At 41.0% G+C, this 18,283-nt stretch overlaps 4 protein-coding genes across 5 annotated transcripts; 2 read left to right on the forward strand and 2 right to left on the reverse strand.

The window, feature by feature from the left end:
- The first annotated feature begins 644 nt into the window (after positions 1 to 644).
- Mybbp1A (MYB binding protein 1a) lies at positions 645 to 4,884 on the forward strand. Its single transcript, XM_017239605.3, has 3 exons — positions 645 to 1,449; positions 1,516 to 2,799; positions 2,863 to 4,884. Exons 1-3 carry the CDS (start codon positions 769 to 771, stop codon positions 4,708 to 4,710), a joined length of 3,813 nt encoding a protein of 1,270 aa, XP_017095094.2. The 5' UTR covers positions 645 to 768; the 3' UTR covers positions 4,711 to 4,884.
- A 33-nt stretch (positions 4,885 to 4,917) lies between these two features.
- Positions 4,918 to 6,789, reverse strand: Dredd (Caspase-8 Dredd). The gene is made up of 5 exons (XM_017239606.3): positions 6,580 to 6,789; positions 5,748 to 6,521; positions 5,338 to 5,694; positions 5,124 to 5,275; positions 4,918 to 5,065 (listed from the first exon to the last, which is right to left on the reverse strand). Exons 1-5 carry the CDS (start codon positions 6,667 to 6,669, stop codon positions 4,918 to 4,920), a joined length of 1,521 nt encoding a protein of 506 aa, XP_017095095.2. The 5' UTR covers positions 6,670 to 6,789.
- An 871-nt stretch (positions 6,790 to 7,660) lies between these two features.
- LOC108124113 (type-1 angiotensin II receptor-associated protein) lies at positions 7,661 to 12,209 on the forward strand. Its single transcript, XM_017239662.3, has 4 exons — positions 7,661 to 8,237; positions 9,021 to 9,167; positions 11,388 to 11,457; positions 11,545 to 12,209. Exons 1-4 carry the CDS (start codon positions 8,190 to 8,192, stop codon positions 11,757 to 11,759), a joined length of 480 nt encoding a protein of 159 aa, XP_017095151.1. The 5' UTR covers positions 7,661 to 8,189; the 3' UTR covers positions 11,760 to 12,209.
- LOC108124106 (uncharacterized) lies at positions 12,053 to 17,326 on the reverse strand. 2 transcript variants are annotated; one of them, XM_017239649.3, is made up of 6 exons: positions 17,197 to 17,326; positions 13,638 to 13,967; positions 13,321 to 13,437; positions 12,948 to 13,237; positions 12,728 to 12,887; positions 12,053 to 12,665 (listed from the first exon to the last, which is right to left on the reverse strand). In XM_017239649.3, exons 2-6 carry the CDS (start codon positions 13,844 to 13,846, stop codon positions 12,503 to 12,505), a joined length of 939 nt encoding a protein of 312 aa, XP_017095138.1. In that variant the 5' UTR covers positions 13,847 to 13,967; positions 17,197 to 17,326; the 3' UTR covers positions 12,053 to 12,502. The 2 variants fall into 2 exon arrangements, with proteins under 2 accessions (XP_017095138.1, XP_017095137.1); XM_017239648.3 differs by having other exon boundaries at positions 17,193 to 17,314.
- Between the last annotated feature and the right edge of the window lie 957 nt (positions 17,327 to 18,283).

Raw genomic sequence — 18,283 nt, forward strand, 5'->3', positions numbered from 1 at the left:
TACACCAAATTCGGGATAAGTTTTCTAATAATAAAAGAGAATGAATAACTAAAATTTTTAAATGTTATTGACTGTATCTTGAGAACCCAAAAAATATTTAGATTTAAAAATTTGTAAAAAAAAATTAAAGACATGGAAGACTTTTTCGGAGAATGACTTTGCATAAAAGTGAAAAATGAGAGTGACTTGGCATTTTTGGAAGGACATTTTTGGACATGGAAGATTTTTTCGGAGAATGACTTAGCAGAAAAGTGAAAAATGAGAGTGACTTGGCATTTTTTATTTATTTTTTGGCAATACTAGATGAAAATCCTTTAATGCTGGGTCGGGATAAGTGCACCAACATAATCTCTAATCGAATGCACGTTGCCCGCGAAATTTGAAAAGCCACCTGACTTTCTAAGAATATTTCCTGTTTATACCTATTACTGTTCATTAAAAAGTTAAAGTTAATTTCTGAATTCAATCTTAGTTCATTTCTAAATAGAAATCCACTGAAGTAAGCCAAAATAAATGTATTTTAAATTTTAATAAAAAAACAAAAACTATCGATAAATAATCGAACATAGTAGGCCAAGTCAGAGAAATGTCAGAGTGAACATCTCTAAGCGGCACGCTGCTAGAACAACGTGCTTCATTTGATTCGAGTCGGGGCACACGTTCGCATCGAAGAGAAAAAAAAAAAGCTGAAAAAAAAGAAAAATTAACTGAAAAATAAATATTAACTGAATAGTTTTATTTTAATTGTGACTTAAACAAAATATCAATATGAAGGTTAAAGTAAACCTTGGCGATGACCAAGAAAACACAAAAGGTAAGCCAGATCGTAAACGTCCAAAATCCGGGAAATCCCTAAGCGATGTTGAATCGGAGACGCCGTCGAAGATTGGCAAACTCTCTGGCGAGGACCTACCGTCAGATGAGAAGGAGAATACACCCACCAACCCCATGAAGCTATCAGACATCAACAAAGCGGTGTTCGGTGTCTTCAAGAAGATGCAGAAGACTCCATTGTCGCAAAAGATTATCAATTCTTTGATCGTTTTGTTGCGCGATGATACAAATATACCGCAGCGTACTGCTACTTGTGCCTATGTGCTCAAGCGCTTCGTTCGATCCACGGGCGCCGATGATATCCAGGCGGTGTCTCTGGCCGCCAGTTATATTCATTGCATTTTGAGTTCCGTGCCCGGAATCGATGCTTTGGAAGTCCTTGCCACCATGAGGAAAGATCTGGCTGTGGGTAGTCAGCAAAAAGGCAAGGAGGACACACTGGCGGCCGTGGGACAGATGGTCACGGCTTATTCCATTTTGCAAACGCCGCAGTTTGTAGAAGAGCCAGATCCCAAGTTGGTGGCTGCTGTTTACGAGATTCTGGTGTCCCAGCTGAAGGGCCGTGAGTATTTGGTGCTTATGTGCTCCGACATAATAGCAGATTCGTTCAAAACGGTGAGTTTCAAGTTTTTTTCATATTTTTTTTTGTCAAATATTTGAAAAAGTTGCTTCGTCATCCAGCTTCCTGACAAACTTTTCATGGAGCATGTCTGGCCCTTGCTCCAGAGACCCTTGAACAAGCCTCTCAGTGGTCTCAAGGTTAATACCTGTGATATTTTGCTGTCCGTACACCTGGAATACCCATCGATTCTGGTACGCGAACAACTCCTCGTTAGTCTCTGGACCAATGAGCCTCAATATGCAGAGCTCTTCGAACTCTATATCGCCGGCTCCACTATCCACAGTGATGGTGTCTACTCGCGCTTGGCCAGATTCATAGCATCCGGCGGGCAGGAGGTGCTCTCCGCTTGGCAGCAGTTTGTGGATGCCAAGCAGCCGATTAAGTTCAACTCTGCCAAGGCCTGTATCATACAGGTTCTGGGCCACATCATCCTAAACTATGACAACGAGGACGAGCAACCAATTCTGGATCTGTTCACTCCGACCACAATTCAGTTTCTGATCCAGGAGCTATCTAGTGTCAAGTCGGACAAAAGTCATGTGAAGAAACCGTCGCAACAGGAACTACGCGATATTGTCCTGAAGTTCGAGGGAATTCTTCTGATTGCATTCGAGCAGCACCTGAAAAAGGAAGAGACAAAGCTGCAGTTGCTCCAGAAATTCCTGGCCGAGAAGATCCAATTGGACTGGGTGATTAGCTTGCCTCGTTTCAGTCACCAAGTCATTGCCTGTCTGGGCGTCGAGAGCCTTAAGACTCTGTTCGAGTTCTATCAGACGAAACTTACCAATTTGAGTGACGAGGACAAGTCGATCGGAACTCATTGTCTCAATCAGTTGCACTTCATACTCCAGAACAGTGAGCTGGCCGAAAAGGAGAGCAAGTGGCGCAACAAACAGCTGCGTCAATTGATGGTAGCCGCTCTGTTTCATTTAGACGGCAGCCTGGAGCCGTGCTTGGCCAGCGAGGCCAGCCTCTTTAGCCGCCAGTGCTCGGCGCGCTGCGAGGAGATCTTCTTGAACTGCTTGCTCCACAAGTGCCCGGGTCTGCCGGCACTGGTCCAGTTACTCCGCAAGAACTTTGTCTACCTGAACAAGCAGCTGGCGAAGGACAACGCCGAGAACAAGTTGCTCCATCCGCGTGATAAGGCTCTCCTGAAGGCCTGGCCGGAGGTGGAGAAGCTGCTGAAAGAGCCCAGTGACGAATCTGACGATGTGGCCCAGAGCTTCGAGGCTTTAATCTATTTTGTAGCCATAGCATTATGCACTAAAAGCACTTTGCCATTCATCGTGTTGGATGATCTGATCATCTGCCGCAAGAACGCCTTGGGTAAAGTCGAGGAAAAGGTTAGTATCGATGCTATTGGTTAGTATTTTCAGCTAATCTCTCTTACCTTATTCCCATTTAAGCCTGATTCGCCCGATGATGCGTCCGAAGATAAGCCCGAGTGGCAGGATGTCCTTACTGATGCCCTTTTGCAGATGCTCCTGCAAACTGGCCACTTCTGGCGCGAGTTCGTCAACTTGATTGTCTCCTCTGTGATTCCTCAGCTAAGGAATAACAACCTGGAGCAGATCTTAGAAGTTCTTAACATGAACAAAAATCCTCTCTCCAAGAATGATGAAGACGACGACAGCTATGATGAAGAAAGCGACGACGAGAATTCTAGCTCGGAAGATGAAGATGGAGAGGATCAGGAAGCAGATGATAAGGATAGCGATGAAGATGGTGACGAGACCTACTTGGCTCAAATCCGTGAGAGCGTGCGTCTAGCTCTTGAGGGTGACGGCCAAGTCGACGATGACGGCAGCAGCGTTGATTGGAATGATGTAGACGAGGCCCAAGGCCAGCGCCTGAATGCCGCTCTGGAACGCTCCTTCCAGCTTTACAAACCCAAATCCGCCAAGGCCCAGGCCAAGCAGGGGCCCACCAAATCCGAACGCATCGATATCACCAGTCTTATGCACTTCCGTATCCGTGCTTTGGACTTGCTTGATCTTTTCACCACCCACAAACCGACACAGGGTGTGATCCTGGATGTACTGCTTTGCGCTTTCCAGGTGTTCCGCTACAGCGTCCTCCATTCGAAGCACCAGCCAATACAAGAAGCCAGCTTGAAGTTATTGAAGAAAGTGCTGGCAAAGAATATTAATTTTGAATCGAATCCCGACAAGTCACCAATTCTGGAGGCCATTGAGCAGCTGCTGACCACCGGCGAGAAGACAGATGACGATGACAACGAGAAGAACAAGCAGCAGACCAGCCGCAAATCCAAGGCTGAGATCACCGCCTGGCGCGATAAGTGCTTCGCCTATTTGGTCAATCAGGGATCTATGAATGAAGACCCCAAGAAGAGCGCTGTGTGGCCGCAGCTAGTGAAGCTATTGGATCTGTGGGTGGCCAACCGCAACACCATCCTGTCCCTGGGCAGTTTCGAGGCTCTGTTCCAAGCTGGGCAATGGGCTGGCGTAGCACCGCTGGCAGTGCTTCTAGTATCCCACTTGGATCTAGACAAAACCCGTAGTCTGCGTCGCGCACAGATTCTCAAGCTTTTCGCCGGACAATTCCGTCGTCTGGAGGGGGCCCTCCAGGATGAGGGTTCCGACGATGCCAAAGAATTCGAGCAGCACTTGGTCCGATATGTCACTCAGCTGGAGGAGTCGGACAAGTACAGTGCCAAAGAGTTGGAGCTACTCCAAAAGATTCTGACCCAGGGGGGCGAAAAGCGTGCTCAGCTCCTGGAGAAGATCAAGATCGTGGCCCAGAAGCCTCCAAAAAATGCGAATGAAGAGGAAGAGGATGGTGACGAAGAGCCGGAGGAGGTAGAAGAAATGGATGTCGATGAGGAGGGAGAGGAACCCGAAAAGAAGAAGTCGAAGAAAACTAAGAAGGCCACTTTAGTGGTGGAAGGAGAGTTAGATATTGAGGCCTATGAGCAGCTGAAGAAGATGTCTGGAAAAGAGAAAAGGAAGCTGGAGAAGGACTTAACAAAGCAGTTGAAGAAGGCCCAAAAAGCAGTCATATTACAGGCTCAAGAAGAAGAAGATGAAGACGACGAGGTGGGCCTAGATGGGCAGAATCAGATGGAGGAGGATGAGAGCGAGAACGAGGCCGAGGAGGATCAGGCGGAGGAGGATGAGGAGAATGATGATAATGAGGTAGAGGAGGAAGGCGAGGAGGAGGAAGAGGTGGACGAGGACTTAGAAGAAGAGGAGGAAGTGGAGGATGAAGAGAGCGAGGAGGAAGATAATAATTAGAAAGAGGACCTGAAAAAATCATACGATTTACCACCATACTTCTATTAATTAATTTTAATTGTATATCATAAGCTGTTAGATAGCTCGTAGATAATTAAAATATCTATAGCGATGTAATCAAAACAAAATAAAACTGTTACGACAAATGGTCGGTCCCAAGATCATAAACCAAAAACGAGTTTAGAGTTTAGATTTAGGTGAATTGCACTAATCCCCCGTCGTCTGAATCCTTGGCGGCAAGTAAAAGTTCTGCACCAAGCATATGTTGGTGCTAAGGAGCATCTTTTCGTTGTTATCGCCACGTTTTTTGTCCACTTCATCGGTGACGATTGTCAGAATGTCTACAAAGTGCTTGCTAAAGATAACTTAATATTAATATATTTTATTAAAATGGAATTCAAATGGAAACTCACCTGTCGGAATGTTGAACGAGAGCCTCGCACAGGCACTGGATGAACCAGCTGCCCGTATGGGTATGCCGCAGAGCTGGAAATCCTGATACAGGCATCACTCGCACCATATGCTTCCGCTGGCCCGGTTCACTGGTGGTGGCATCTAACTTGAACTAAAGAATGGTTAGGGATAAGTTTCAGAGGTAATGGTCAGAGGTAAACACATCCAACTTACCGGCAATCCTTGCTGTCTTCGATTATTGTCCTGGCACGCCTGGATTATCAGCAGCTTGTGCTTGTCGTACACGTTCGCCTCGCTGCACAGGACATTCTCGATTTCTGGAATGCTCAGGGCAATGCTATTCGCTCCATAGACAGCTCCCTCGAAGCCGTGACTTAAGATACACACCACTATCGAATCGTTGAGCAGGGATCTCCTTGTAGCATTGCGCATTAGATGTACCATTTCCATGTGATCGATGTTGTGGTGCGACTCCACCTTGTAGCCCATTGCGGAGAAGACCTTGTTCAGAGACTGCTCGTCCACATCCGTGCCCAGTCGTGGCGCCAGTGGTTTGGGAGATAGGTATTTCTGCAGCGAATAAAATATAAATGGGGGATAGATTCTTCTACAGACCTACTTACCTTAAGATTATCGTCAACATTTCGGTGGAATTCCCTCTGGTTGATGATCAGACAGATGCCGGCGCTATCCCGGCTCAGCTGAACACCGTTTCGTGGCACTGAAGTATATGTGGATGCGTAATCTCTGTGGCTGTCGGTCAGGGTTTCCCGCTTTACGGTTATCGGTGGTGGACTGGCGGTCCGAGGGGGTGCAGGCTCATCCCTGGCATTGCTGTTGATCGTGTCTATCAGGAGTTTGGCCTGCTCCTGCAGATCATTGAACTTGAGGTGCTCGATCAGCAGCTGGACATCGCTTCCGTTGGTATTGATGTCGCCCAACTTGATCGATTTCCTCGTCAGCCAGTCCAGCATATATATTTCCAGGTAAGCGGGATCATTGAAGTGCATTGGATCGCCAGAGCCCTTCTGCTGGCGCGCCACCTTCTCGCCCACGTCCAGGACTAGTCGTCCGCTCTGCACCAGCGTCATTTGTTCGCAAATCGTGTAGAGACTCTTCAGTAGCGGGTGTATGTGCAGGGTCAGTCCACCGATGTGGGGCAGATAGTGCAGACGGAGCTCCGACCAGCGGAGGCCCAAACGGCGGAGTACCTGCCGGGCACCGATAATGCACAGCCCCTCCACGAGATGTCTCCGCCAGGTATCTGGGCGGGATTTTGCATATTGCAGGACTAGATCAGTTGGCTGCCAAGCTACTGGAGCCAAAGCCAACAGCTTTTGTAGAATGTACGTGGCGCTCGAGTGCTCATCACCGTATAGAAGGAAACAAAGACTGATCTGGAATAAACACATAAATAAATGAATCATGGATTCTTGGAAGAACTAAGAGTACTACCTTTTGGGCAAAGTTGAGATCTCTTTCCACAAACAGAAGATCGCTGGTATCGATGCTGTCTATTTGATTTAAAAGGTTCGATCCGGCCATCTCTTTAATTGCGGGGAAGCACAAAAGTTGAAATAAAGATCAATTCTCCCTCCACAACGGCAACAGCTGCGATACTTGTTGCTACATTAGTGATGGATCGCAACAGCTGACTGTTATCGCGATCGATAACAGTCTAACTAGAGAAGAGGCACCAGAGAGGAAAGCTTACTTAGGGGGGAGCCAAAAAAAATATTAAAAAAAAAAAATATTAAAAAAAAAAATTAAAAAAAAAAAAATATTAAAAAAAAAAAATTCCAAAAAAAAATTACAACAAAAAAAATTACAAAAAAAATTACAACAAAAAAAATTACAACAACAAAAAATTACAACAACCAAAAACTACAACAACAAAAACTACAACAACAACTAAAACAACAACCACTACAACAACTATAACTTACAACAACAAAAAAAGCTAAAAACAACATTATTTCCAAGAAATAAACACTATTTTCCCGATTTTTGGGGCCTGCTTAAGTGCAACCTATGAGAATCGAGGAGGAGGGCGCTGTTTTTTAATTAATTATTTTTAATATTTTTTTATTATTTTTTTTTTTTTATTAAATAGCTACCAAACTAAAGCCTCTTTTGGAATGTTATCATACGCAATATAACGGTAAAATTGTACTCTTTATTTCTATTGGACTTCCAGGCGCCCTTAAAAGTAGGCAATGGAAATATGAGTGTTTACATTTTCATAATTTTTAATAAAAATCAACATGTTTTCCTTTACAAATTAAATAAGATTTAAATAGTTTAACACTCTTTGTAAGGATATATATCCTGGCAACTATATATCGGTCTATATAGTACAGTTATTTAACAGATAAATTATAGCCAATATAGGAAAATAATAATCCAATTGGAATTTCCGTTAAATTGGAATTACTATTGGACGTTCACACTATTCTTTGGGGCGAGCATTTTCGTGGTGTGACCGTGTAGCGTTGGCGCCTTAAAACCCACAAAAGGGGAGCCTTTGATGTCATTCGTTGACAGTTTTTGGGGGGCCTCCGACAACACTGCCTCAGTTCACCTTAGTAACTTACATATTCCGGTTTTGATTTAATTTAGAATCGTCCGAGCTGCTGTGCTGTTGACAAAAAAATAATAGAAACACATTTTTACACACATATTTTTTTTATTCAACAATTGCACACACACACTCTTACTAAAAACAATACGCATTATCACATAACAAGTGCATACGGGTGTGTACTGTGGTGTAATTTTGTTATTGTGCTGTGGCTGTTGTAATTTGTTGCTGTTTTTTTGGGATCCAAAACCGAAGCCGCCCCCCGCAAGGAATAAATCGTGGGGGAAGACCAACAAGTGCGCTCTCTCACACACACACACACACACAGATACCTATTAAGGCGCGCGGGCTGGCAGCAATTGAAAGTGCATTGTGAAAATAGATTCGACACAAATTTTCAGTTTTTTGTAAAAAATTCTGTTTGTTAATTTCTGTGTGGGAGAGCCGACACCGAGAGAGGAGCATCACAGCCAGGAGGAGAATCATGACCGACCTCAACGAGCTAATGGGATCGCCGTTTGTGCGTGTGAAGGTAAGAAAGCAGTTTCTGGATATCCCCAGCATCCCCAAAAACGGGTACTCCCCTGTCCAAAATTCAAAAGAATATCCCAAATTATGGGCGTAGTTGACAAAATTTGGTGACCCCCAGGGGAGAATTGTAGACCTTCAGATAGCTAGTCATCGTTGTATGGTTGTGGCTTTAATACCGCTATTAAATGTATTTTTAACTTTAATTTTTAATAATTAGAAGTTAAAGAGGGGTTTTTATCTACAATGCATTGTTATAACAAGGATTTAGTAATATTTTTAATCTTTTATTTAAAAAGATAAGCTTGAAATTCGATAAAGCAGTGTTTCGTTTCGAGAAAGCAGTCTATTTTTCGATAAAGCAGTCTTAGTATCCTTTTTTTTAGGATTTTTAGAAATAACACTTAAAACCAGGCCTATTATAGATTATGGAAAGTAAAATATGACTCTCTCCCTCTTAAACCCATTCACTCTCACTTGTTGGGCCTCCTCCCTGGGTTAATGGCCACAGCAATGGATGGATGGGTGGGTTGGCTGATTAGCGTACCAAGTTAACCACAAAAACGACAACCGATACCGATTCCGATTCCGAGACCGGACGAGGGCGAGGGCGAGGGCGAGGGCGAGGGCGAGGGCCTGCAATTTGCAACTTCTCTGGTTGGGCTAAGGAGGCCGTATCGTGGGGCTTCACTTGGCACTAAACCGCTTATACTGATCGGTTTCTACTCAATACTTACAACACCCATGCTAACTGCTAACCAAATGCATTTTCTCTCCATATATATAGCTGGTGGCCTTTGTCCACTTCTTCTTCATGTCGAATGCCATGCTGGGAAGATGGGACCAGGGGGCGTATGTGTTCTACAACTTCCTCTTCATGATCGCCATGTTCTGGACCATGCACAGCAAGGACTCCATCGAGGCAGTTCAAACGGTGAGTCGATGAGAGAGTATTTTGTATGAAATATATTCTAGAATTTCTGAAATATTTCTTTGGAATTGTTATCGGAGGCTATTATTCATGCATTTTGTGGTGAAACCCAGTCCCTTTTATTCTGATAACAATATATAGGGGCTTGTATATATATATATGAGTATATATATCCAATTAATTGAAGTATGCATATTATTTCGACTAGCACTTCCTTCTGTTTTGTTAAGCGGTTTTTTTTTAATCAAATTCCAGACACTGTCACCCTGATATCGCCTCAAAACATATATATTTTTGTTAAAAAATAAACTAAAAACCGGTTTGCTTAAAAATCCATCCGACAATCTGTAATTAGCATACTCATGCAAAATATAAATAAAAATAAAAAATAGTTTCTGCATCTGTGAGGCTATTTGAAATCATGATAGAAAACTTTGATGAATGCATTGATTGATTGGGATTGAGCTTGAATGATTAATCCACTTTGTCATTCAATCACAGACCTATAGAACCTCTAAAAAATAAATGCTTTTTATTGATTTAAAAAGAATGCAGGGGTTTTTAGCTTAATAATTAAAATAAAATTATAGAACAAAGAATACTGAATACCAAATACTGTGATTCGTCGGTATCTGGGTTTTAACCGATAAGATAAGGCTTAATCTAATATAATAGGATTTTCTTTGGAGATTTTCTGGAGATTCTCCAGAGACTCCCTAGCTTGTGGCCAATCAATTTGTTAACTAAACCATAACAGGTTCCATGCCCCCTCCCCCATCTTCGCGACCGCCCACACTAGTTATGACCATTCCCCGTCTTAACCCGTCAAGTGGCTTGGCCAAAAAAAAAATAAAAAAATAATAAAAAAGCGGAAACCAAATTCGAACACCGCGTGGTGTGGTATGCTAATGAAAGTGGTGGCTTTTTGGTAATGCACTGAGAGAAAATCTAAAAACATATAATAAAAATAATAATTAAAAAGGAAATCTAAAAAAAAAAACGTATATATTTATCCAATAATTAAAATATATATAGATTTTTAATTATCTCTATTAATTTCTCTCAGTGCTTTCTTATTATTTATATAAATATTTTCACATACTTGGCCATATTGGTTGGATTGCGTGTACCGTTAGGGGTATGCTTGTATTAATAGATGATTTACTTGGTAAAAGCTCCCTCAACTTTGACCTTAGACCCGTCCAAAAAAACTGACCACGCCCCACCTGCCCTGAAACACTTCAACACTCTCCCCCCTCAACACCCCCTCAAACTATGCCCATTTTTTTACACCTTTCGGTATTAGCCCCCAAAGGCTTTTTATTTGAAGGAAAAGTAGCACGCGATTGCCATTTTGGGTCAGAGGCCCCGGGAGCTATATAAATCGGGAGCATTACAATTCCATTTACGAGGCAGCCTCGTCGGTCACTCACACGATAAATTGTTGGTCTACCTAGCTATAGCTTTTAGTTTTTTTTTTTTATTTTATTTTTTTTTGGCTTTTTGTTTGCTTCCTTGGAAAACCATTAGCAACGCCTTTTAATCAACTGGACGACGAGCTAAATCCTGTAGAGAATTAAATCAATAAAAATAATTTATTTAATTTTAAATTGTTGTTTTATAATCACTTCCACCAAGAAGTTCCATCAAGAATTTAAAAAGTTGGATAACTGTGGGGTTTTCTTTTCGTTCTACTTTCCTGGGAACTTTCAAATATGTCATCGTTTTGAGTTTATTTTATTAATTATTAAAAGCTCTCAAAACAAGTGGCTGGAAGTATTATTATTATTATTTTTGTAATGCCAGTCAGCTGGTTAAACAGAAAAATGGGAACACAAAACCAATAATTGCAGGCCAGTTGTTTGGATTATCTGCAAAAAGGTGTTTTATAATAATTTATCAGAGGATGGATTAATTTCCAAAGAATTATAAATAGAACATCTGCTGACTGGCTACTTTATTTTATTTTTTTTTTTAAGCTAAATTTTAAAAATAAGAAAATGCAATTGTTTTTCTTTGCTTATCAAGCCCAAAAGTAGGCTATAGTCTTAAGATATGAATATCAAGTTAATATATTATAATCCTTCCCTCTATGAAAGTAGGCTAAATTCTACTTTAGGCTATAGGCTATAGTCTTAAGATATAAATATCAAGTATATATATTATAATCCTTCCCTCCTCATTTCCCCGGCAACTCATTTTCCATCTATAATATCTTTTCAGGCGCTCGTCATCAACGCTTCTAGTATATTCTTTGATATAGTCAGCATTGTTATTTCTTTTAAATTCATGAGTAAGTAGTCCAGATCATCCATTCATTTCAAACTAAATACTATTTAAATTCTTTAATTAACTTGTAATATTAATAATATATTTTTAGATGGCTGGGCCGTGGCGTTTAGCATTATTAACCTGATCCTGAGGCCAGTGAGCGTGGCCCTGCTCTACCGGGAGTTCAATACACGGGGCGGCAGCCTCCAAACGGGTTCGGTCTTCCCCACCAGCCAGCAGCGCAGCTACCAGGACATCGACCGGCCCACCCAGCCCACACCCACTAACTCCCAACCGGGACCGAATGTGGCTAGCATTTTCTAGGCCACCCAGCCACCCCACCTCTGCGATGCCTACACCCCCCATCACACCTATTCTTCAAAAATGATATAATGATGGGCGACACAACCCTTCCAAGTACCTACATATACATATATATATTGAAGACAAGACTCCCCTAGTCAGACGGATGGAAAAGACCCCTCGATCTTTTATCAAAATTGTATAATTATTTGCATTGTGAGCGTTGTTTTGTTTTAAGTGTATCCAAATATTTCTGTGTGAGACAACGATTAAGATTAAGAACTTAAATAACATAAAAATCTGGGTCATAATCCAACAAAAAAAGAATCCAAAATTTAAAGTAAAAAAAAAAAAGAAAACCTGTGTGTTTGTTTTTTTTTTGTAGTCCCATTACGTTTTTTTTTTTTTTAAAGAATAAAGACAACTAATCCAATGATATACATATAAATAAATACTATATATATATATATATTTATATTTTTATTTGTATTTTTTATAACAAAGATTGCAACACTACTTTATATACTTATCTAGATAACGCTAACTGAATATTCGATATAAAAAAAATTAAAAAGCGGGCCTAATTAATTGTTGGTAAAAATAAAAATAAAAAAACGAAATAAATACAAAAAAAGGGTATCGTCTTCTTATTATATCCTTTTATATCCTTGTTATTCATTTGGCCTCCTGTACATTGAGCATAGTTTCTCCCCACCCCGTTTAATATCCCCCTCCCCGCCCCATTTCGTAGTCCTGGTTGGGAACTAGAAACCCTCCTTGGCCGCCCGGAACTTGTAATGATTGCTTCGCCCATCCAGACATGGTACTTGGACCAGATTAAAGTAAATGGAGCCCATCAGCTGCGAGGCAGAGGTGTTGGTCATCTTCAGGCAGGAGAAGAGCAGATCATCACAAATGCAATGGGATCTGGGGGATCACCGAAGAGATATTACCATAATATACCATCTATATAATATTTTTAAACTCACTTTGTGTATAAGGAATCATTGTTCAGTTCGTATTTGTGCTGATAGGCCCGGATCTTGACCGGACAGAGGTCATGCTGGCGACAGCAACGATCCATGGCCATTTCACTGCCCAGATCGCTATAGGTCTCGGCTATATCTCCAGTGCCACACCATTTGGTTCCTATAATAGATATAATCCCTCTAGAAAAAGGTTCCTTTAAGGCTATAAGTCATATCATACCTGGTATAATCCCGCTCAGCAGTGAGAACGGACTTCTTGGAAAGATATTGGTGGCCAGTTTCAGAGCCACTCCATCATTGGTGTCTCCTGACGAGGAGGCATCTCCTCCTGTACCTCCACCACTGCTACGTTCGCCATTTTCCAACTTGGCCTTGTGCCTGGAGGCATAGCTGATCTTATCCACATGCTCGCACTGATCCATCAGCTTCAGCATTTCATCAAACTTGATCTCCAGGGGGCGGTTGTAGTGTGAGAGTCCTTCCAGGAGCATCTTGCCCTCCTTGTCGTTGCTAGAAGATAGGATTGCCGGGTTAGGATTAGTGCTTGCTGGGAATATGCAATAGCTTCCGCATAACATCCAATATATACTCACTAGATTTCGATCAGCTCACAGCCCAGCAACAGCTTCTGGGGTCCCAGCTCCGTAACGGCTATGGTCAGATCGTGATAGTATATCATAATGAGGGAATCGTTGCTCACCCGCTTCCCGCTGCAAAAATAATGATATGAGTGATATAGTAGATATAGTAGACATCGTAGCTGAGTGAGAGCTACGAAGGAACATTTATGGGTAACATGGCCAGCCCATGACTACGTGACATCCATGGCAATGGTCTACGATTGGAGTGAAAAGCCTCGATTCGATTCGATCGCCACTAGACTGACAATCGAATTGAATCCACAACTCACCTGTAGGTCTTCATCTGCCGGACGCTGCGCTGTTCGATGATCTGCTGTGTGAACGACTGGAACGAGGGGAATCCCTGTAGTCCTTGCGGCAGGCTGAAGGATAATGTCGGCTTGGCCACTGCCGCCGAGGTCAGATAGCCGAGAAGGCAGCAGAATAGCACCGAGGCCAGCAATTGGAGGCGTCTCCTCAGCCACAGATTGTAGGGCATTGTTAGTGGTTTTTTTGTTGTTTCTGCAGGTGGATCGGGTGGAGCTGCCACTATGGCATCGCCGGCTGGACTGAGCCGCTACCCAAATAGTCCTTCGGCGATAGAAATATCCTACCTCTTTCTAAAAGAGAGAGCCACGAGTATTGTGATTCTTTAATTAATCAGCTGGATAAGTTCGCGGAGACTACTACTATATGGGGCTACTACTATATAGCTACTATAACCCCTAGAATGGGGTTTTTTCTGAGTCTTAGGATAGGGTTTAGCAATGGAGCAATTGTGAGGGCTGCGTGTCAAAACGTTGAAGGCGTCGCCAAACGATTCTGAATAATTTAAACAACCATTTACGCTACAGATAGAAAAATTAAGCCCTTCTCCACGCTTCTCATTTAGTTCAGCTAATGGGAGACTAATTTCCATTCGTTTCAGTGTAAAAGTTTAAAAACTAGAGAGGCTCGTCCGTCAGTTGGATGATTTCCCATCATAGTCACAGTTCAAAACCCCTTAGTCGGGGGAGAACAGGTGCCAAAAAACCGCGATTCAGATGACCGCGTTCCCAGGGTCTGGACAATGGATACACGTGCTCCGCCAGTCGGCATATCGGCATACATATGTCATTCATTGCATCAGGCCAAGCCCAGGTCGAGAATCGGACGAGCCCCGCCCTTTCATTAGTTTGAAAAGCCACTGGGGCGGATACATGCAACACATATTGCGTATACGCCGCGTATGGCTAGTGGAAGACAATGGCCAAAAAAAAGACAAAAAAGACTATAATACATTGTGGAATAATTGCCGACAGGTTGGATTACAAAATTCTATAGATGATTTGGAAATTTTGTGAAATTTTAGTTATTTAGTTTTTATTATAAAAATTACTAAAGATTTTTTAAAGAATTAAAAACTATTTTTTTTGCAATCTCGACATGAACTGACATCATGGCCGAAGGTCAGGGGTCAGTTGTCCCTTGACCTTAGCGTGGTTTCTTTTGTGTTTTGCTTTTCTCTCTTTCCCAGCAACTCTATTAGCTCGGAAAAAGAAAACACATACCTGGCCCCGGCTCGAATGGCCAAAACACACGCACCACCAACCTGCTAATAAAGCTGCCAAAATGTCCGCCATAACACCTGATTCACACTCCTACCGGACACAACCCGGCTCCTCCTCTGACGTTTATTGTTATTACCATTATGGTGGTATATAAACATATATTTTTTATTTTTATTTTTATTTTTTTTTTGGTTAAAAAAGCACGAAAGTTTACGCAAGTCGGGGGACTTCAGGGTGGCCCTGTAGGTGAGCAAAGTGAAAGTGATTCGGCCACGACGATATGGCCAATAAATAAGATGACGAACTGGCCAAAAAAAAAATGGGTATGTTTGGCAATAGACCTTGCCTATAGCTACGACTCCACCCACTCCTCTACGACTTGGCCAACAGATACAAGATACAAGATACAGCCAGAGAGATAAAAGCTAACTTGGCCAATATGTGTGTCAAGTGGAGCACTTAATTCAATGCTAAACGAAAATGCAAATAGCCAGTAGAGTTATGGCCCAAAACGAATCTGCAATGGCTTGAAGACTGGAGACTAGAATTTTCGAAAGGTCTGAGAAGTCTAGAGATCTAGAATTAGACTTTGTCTAATTTTTAAGTTAAAAATTAACATTAAATGAATCATAAAAGCTAAAAACTACTTCCTAATTCCAAACGAGTTAGGATAGGTTATAATTGGAACACGTTTATAGGTTAGTTTACGGTCGAAACTATAAGGCTTAGTCATTAGTCATGGCCTCTGGATGTAGGTACTTTTTTCGGAGCTATATTAGAAAAGTGTCAACTCATTGTTGGCCAAGTCTGAGGGCCTAATTCACAAGATCTTTACACGGAAATCAAAATGCCAGAAGAAAGCAATCAAATTAAATGATAAATCCAAATGAAATGTCTCTCGAACAGTTTTCATCGCTGATATGGGAAACTAATGGCATCGAGATAAAAAATGATGATGATGACGATGATGATGGTTATAATGAAAGCTTTGGGTGAAGTCTAGAGGTCTAGAGATCATCTCTCAAGTGTTTCTTCCGCTGAAGTCAAAAAAATAAAAGTCAATAATGATACTTTTGGCTAACTTGAACTTGGTCGGAAGCCCTTTTTTGTTAAAAGTCTGGTTTTCTGGCGAGAGTTGGCCGAGTTCAAAAGTTGAAAAAAGAGAAATAAAAAAAAAAACCATGGCTTTAAAGCCGCAAAATTGTTGGCCAAAACAGCTGGCTGGGGGCCTTGGCATAGGTCAGTGAAGCGTATTATTATGGCCAGGCCGAAAAGCACCAGCAATCCTCGTCCGAAAAACACTCCCACTTTGAAGTAGATATCCCCAGGGGGGTTTGAATCTCTATAAGGTCTATTGGATACTCTTTTTCTTTTTAAAGAAAATTATAGTTTTTGGCAACTAATCTTAGCTTTTATATATCAAACTCTCTTGAAAATATTTTTCTTTTTAATATATCTTTTTTTTAAAGAGTATATTTGTTCAAGTACTTTGTCGAGGGAGTGCAGTAAAAGTGGCCAAGACTGCAGATGAGCCACAACACGAGCACGTTGAAGACAAAAACAGCCAACAGGTTTTCAGTTGGCTCTTGAATCTGCCTTAACTTTCACATTGGGCACCTAATTGTGGGTCTTAATCTCGGTTAATTTGCTCCAGTTTTTATCGCCCGTTTGTGGCACACGCGATGATGAAGATGCTCCACTGGAGCCACCACCAGTGTCTTGGAAGAATGGTAGCATAGGGTCTACCCCCACATTATGCAACTCCATGGGGGAGAAGGGGCAGCCCAGTCACACTTCACAAAGGTCTGCTAATATACTACATCTTCTATATATATGAGCTCATGTCTTCACATCAATTTAGTGTCTATAATAGTTATAGTTTTAATAAAACTTTATTGGGCTTATAACGTTAATGAAAATATCCATTCGACTTTTAGGCTTTGGCTCTTTTGGCTCGAAAACTATAAAAACTATTTGGATTTTGAAATTGGCATGCAATGAGTGTACAATAGCTTCGAGGCTTTCAAGCTTATTGTATTGTATATATATATATTTTCTTTAAGTGCATTGCCTCTTTGATCAAGTTCGTCTATAAATGGCATTGCAACAACATCTCTGTGGAATTCTCTGGATCTCTGTGGGAATTTGAACTTGCGCGCCACTTTTTATAGCCCATTAAGAGACAAAATCCCAGGCAGAAGTCACAACAATAGATCTGTGATTTTTTAATTATAATGCACCCAGAAGTCTGGTCAGTTTCACTTTCAAAACACACACTCACTATCCACTACTCACTCACAAAAAATAAACGCTGGTCTTGGCCAAAAAAAAACCACGATTCAAAAAGAGGCGCATGCGCAGCTTTAAAAAAACAGACTCGAACTCGAGCTCGAACCGGAAAACAACAACAACAACAACAAGTAACACTCCAAACTAACTAGAAAATATATAAAAAATCAACAATCGCAATGTCGCAAACCGCTCGCTGCCGCGCAAAGTCAGCAACTGATCGATCAAAATCCAAGCCGGGCCCAAAAGCCGCCAAGAGAGACTCCGCCGTTGGGGCTCCGACGCGGCGTCGGGGCTACGCGGCAGCTGAAGCTACACAGGCACTGACAAAAATTTTGGATGACTTTTTAAACTATATAGTATTTTAAAAAATTTTAGAAATACTAGAAACTTTCAAAGGAAGTATACAAACATATTTCCAAGATAGTTTATGATTTTAGACTTAGGAACGAAGAAAAAAAATGTAATATATTAGAAAATATAAAAATATAGAGTTGTATATTACTTGGTTTTATATATAAGCTTTTAGAGAATATTTTATAAAATTCAATCAAAACAAAAACATTTTTAAAAATATTTTCAAAGTTCTTGAACGTTTTTCTATTCCAAGGCAACATATTTCATGATTTAATATAATTTAAGCCTTGAAAATTTTTAAATTTTAAAGAAAATATAAAAATCTAGGGTTTTAAATATAATTTTTTTTAAGTAACTAAGCTTTTAAACAACGTTTTGTTATAAAAATCAAACCTAAAAACTATAATCTTTCAAAGTTCTTTGGAAAATTTTTAAAAAACAAAGTTCAAGCCTTAAAATCATAAAAATTAAGGAGGAAATATAAAAATCTAGGGTCTTTTTTAACTTTTTAAGTAACCAAGCTTTCAAACAACGTATTGTAATAAAATTCAAAAACAAAAGCTCTTCAAAAATTTTAAAAAACAAAGTTCAAGCCTTAAAACCTTAAAAATTTAATAGGAAATATAAAAATCTAGGGTCTTATATGTAATATTTTAACTAACTAAACTTTTGTAAACAAAACTAAACAAAACTATTTTGTAATGAAAATCAAACAAAAAATCATAATCCCTTCAAAGATC

Source organism: Drosophila bipectinata, chromosome XL (genome assembly GCF_030179905.1).
Source record: "Drosophila bipectinata strain 14024-0381.07 chromosome XL, DbipHiC1v2, whole genome shotgun sequence".
In the NCBI taxonomy this organism is placed as follows: Eukaryota; Metazoa; Arthropoda; class Insecta; order Diptera; family Drosophilidae; genus Drosophila; species Drosophila bipectinata.

What these genes read in the sequence shown, in the direction of transcription:
- Mybbp1A (XM_017239605.3), top strand. Translation starts at nt 769, where the DNA reads ATGAAGGTTAAAGTAAACCTTGGCGATGACCAAGAAAACACAAAAGGT. An exon ending in TAGCAGATTCGTTCAAAACG is followed by an intron (nt 1,450 to 1,515) that starts GTGAGTTTCAAG and finishes TTCGTCATCCAG; the next exon opens with CTTCCTGACAAACTTTTCAT. An exon ending in TGGGTAAAGTCGAGGAAAAG is followed by an intron (nt 2,800 to 2,862) that starts GTTAGTATCGAT and finishes TTCCCATTTAAG; the next exon opens with CCTGATTCGCCCGATGATGC.
- Dredd (XM_017239606.3), bottom strand. Translation starts at nt 6,669, where the DNA reads ATGGCCGGATCGAACCTTTTAAATCAAATAGACAGCATCGATACCAGC. An exon ending in ATCTCAACTTTGCCCAAAAG is followed by an intron (nt 6,522 to 6,579) that starts GTAGTACTCTTA and finishes TGTTTATTCCAG; the next exon opens with ATCAGTCTTTGTTTCCTTCT. An exon ending in GAAGACAGCAAGGATTGCCG is followed by an intron (nt 5,276 to 5,337) that starts GTAAGTTGGATG and finishes ACCATTCTTTAG; the next exon opens with TTCAAGTTAGATGCCACCAC.
- LOC108124113 (XM_017239662.3), top strand. Translation starts at nt 8,190, where the DNA reads ATGACCGACCTCAACGAGCTAATGGGATCGCCGTTTGTGCGTGTGAAG. An exon ending in CGCCGTTTGTGCGTGTGAAG is followed by an intron (nt 8,238 to 9,020) that starts GTAAGAAAGCAG and finishes CCATATATATAG; the next exon opens with CTGGTGGCCTTTGTCCACTT. An exon ending in TATTTCTTTTAAATTCATGA is followed by an intron (nt 11,458 to 11,544) that starts GTAAGTAGTCCA and finishes ATATATTTTTAG; the next exon opens with ATGGCTGGGCCGTGGCGTTT.
- LOC108124106 (XM_017239649.3), bottom strand. Translation starts at nt 13,846, where the DNA reads ATGCCCTACAATCTGTGGCTGAGGAGACGCCTCCAATTGCTGGCCTCG. An exon ending in TGTGAGCTGATCGAAATCTA is followed by an intron (nt 13,238 to 13,320) that starts GTGAGTATATAT and finishes CCTATCTTCTAG; the next exon opens with CAACGACAAGGAGGGCAAGA. An exon ending in AATGATTCCTTATACACAAA is followed by an intron (nt 12,666 to 12,727) that starts GTGAGTTTAAAA and finishes GTGATCCCCCAG; the next exon opens with ATCCCATTGCATTTGTGATG.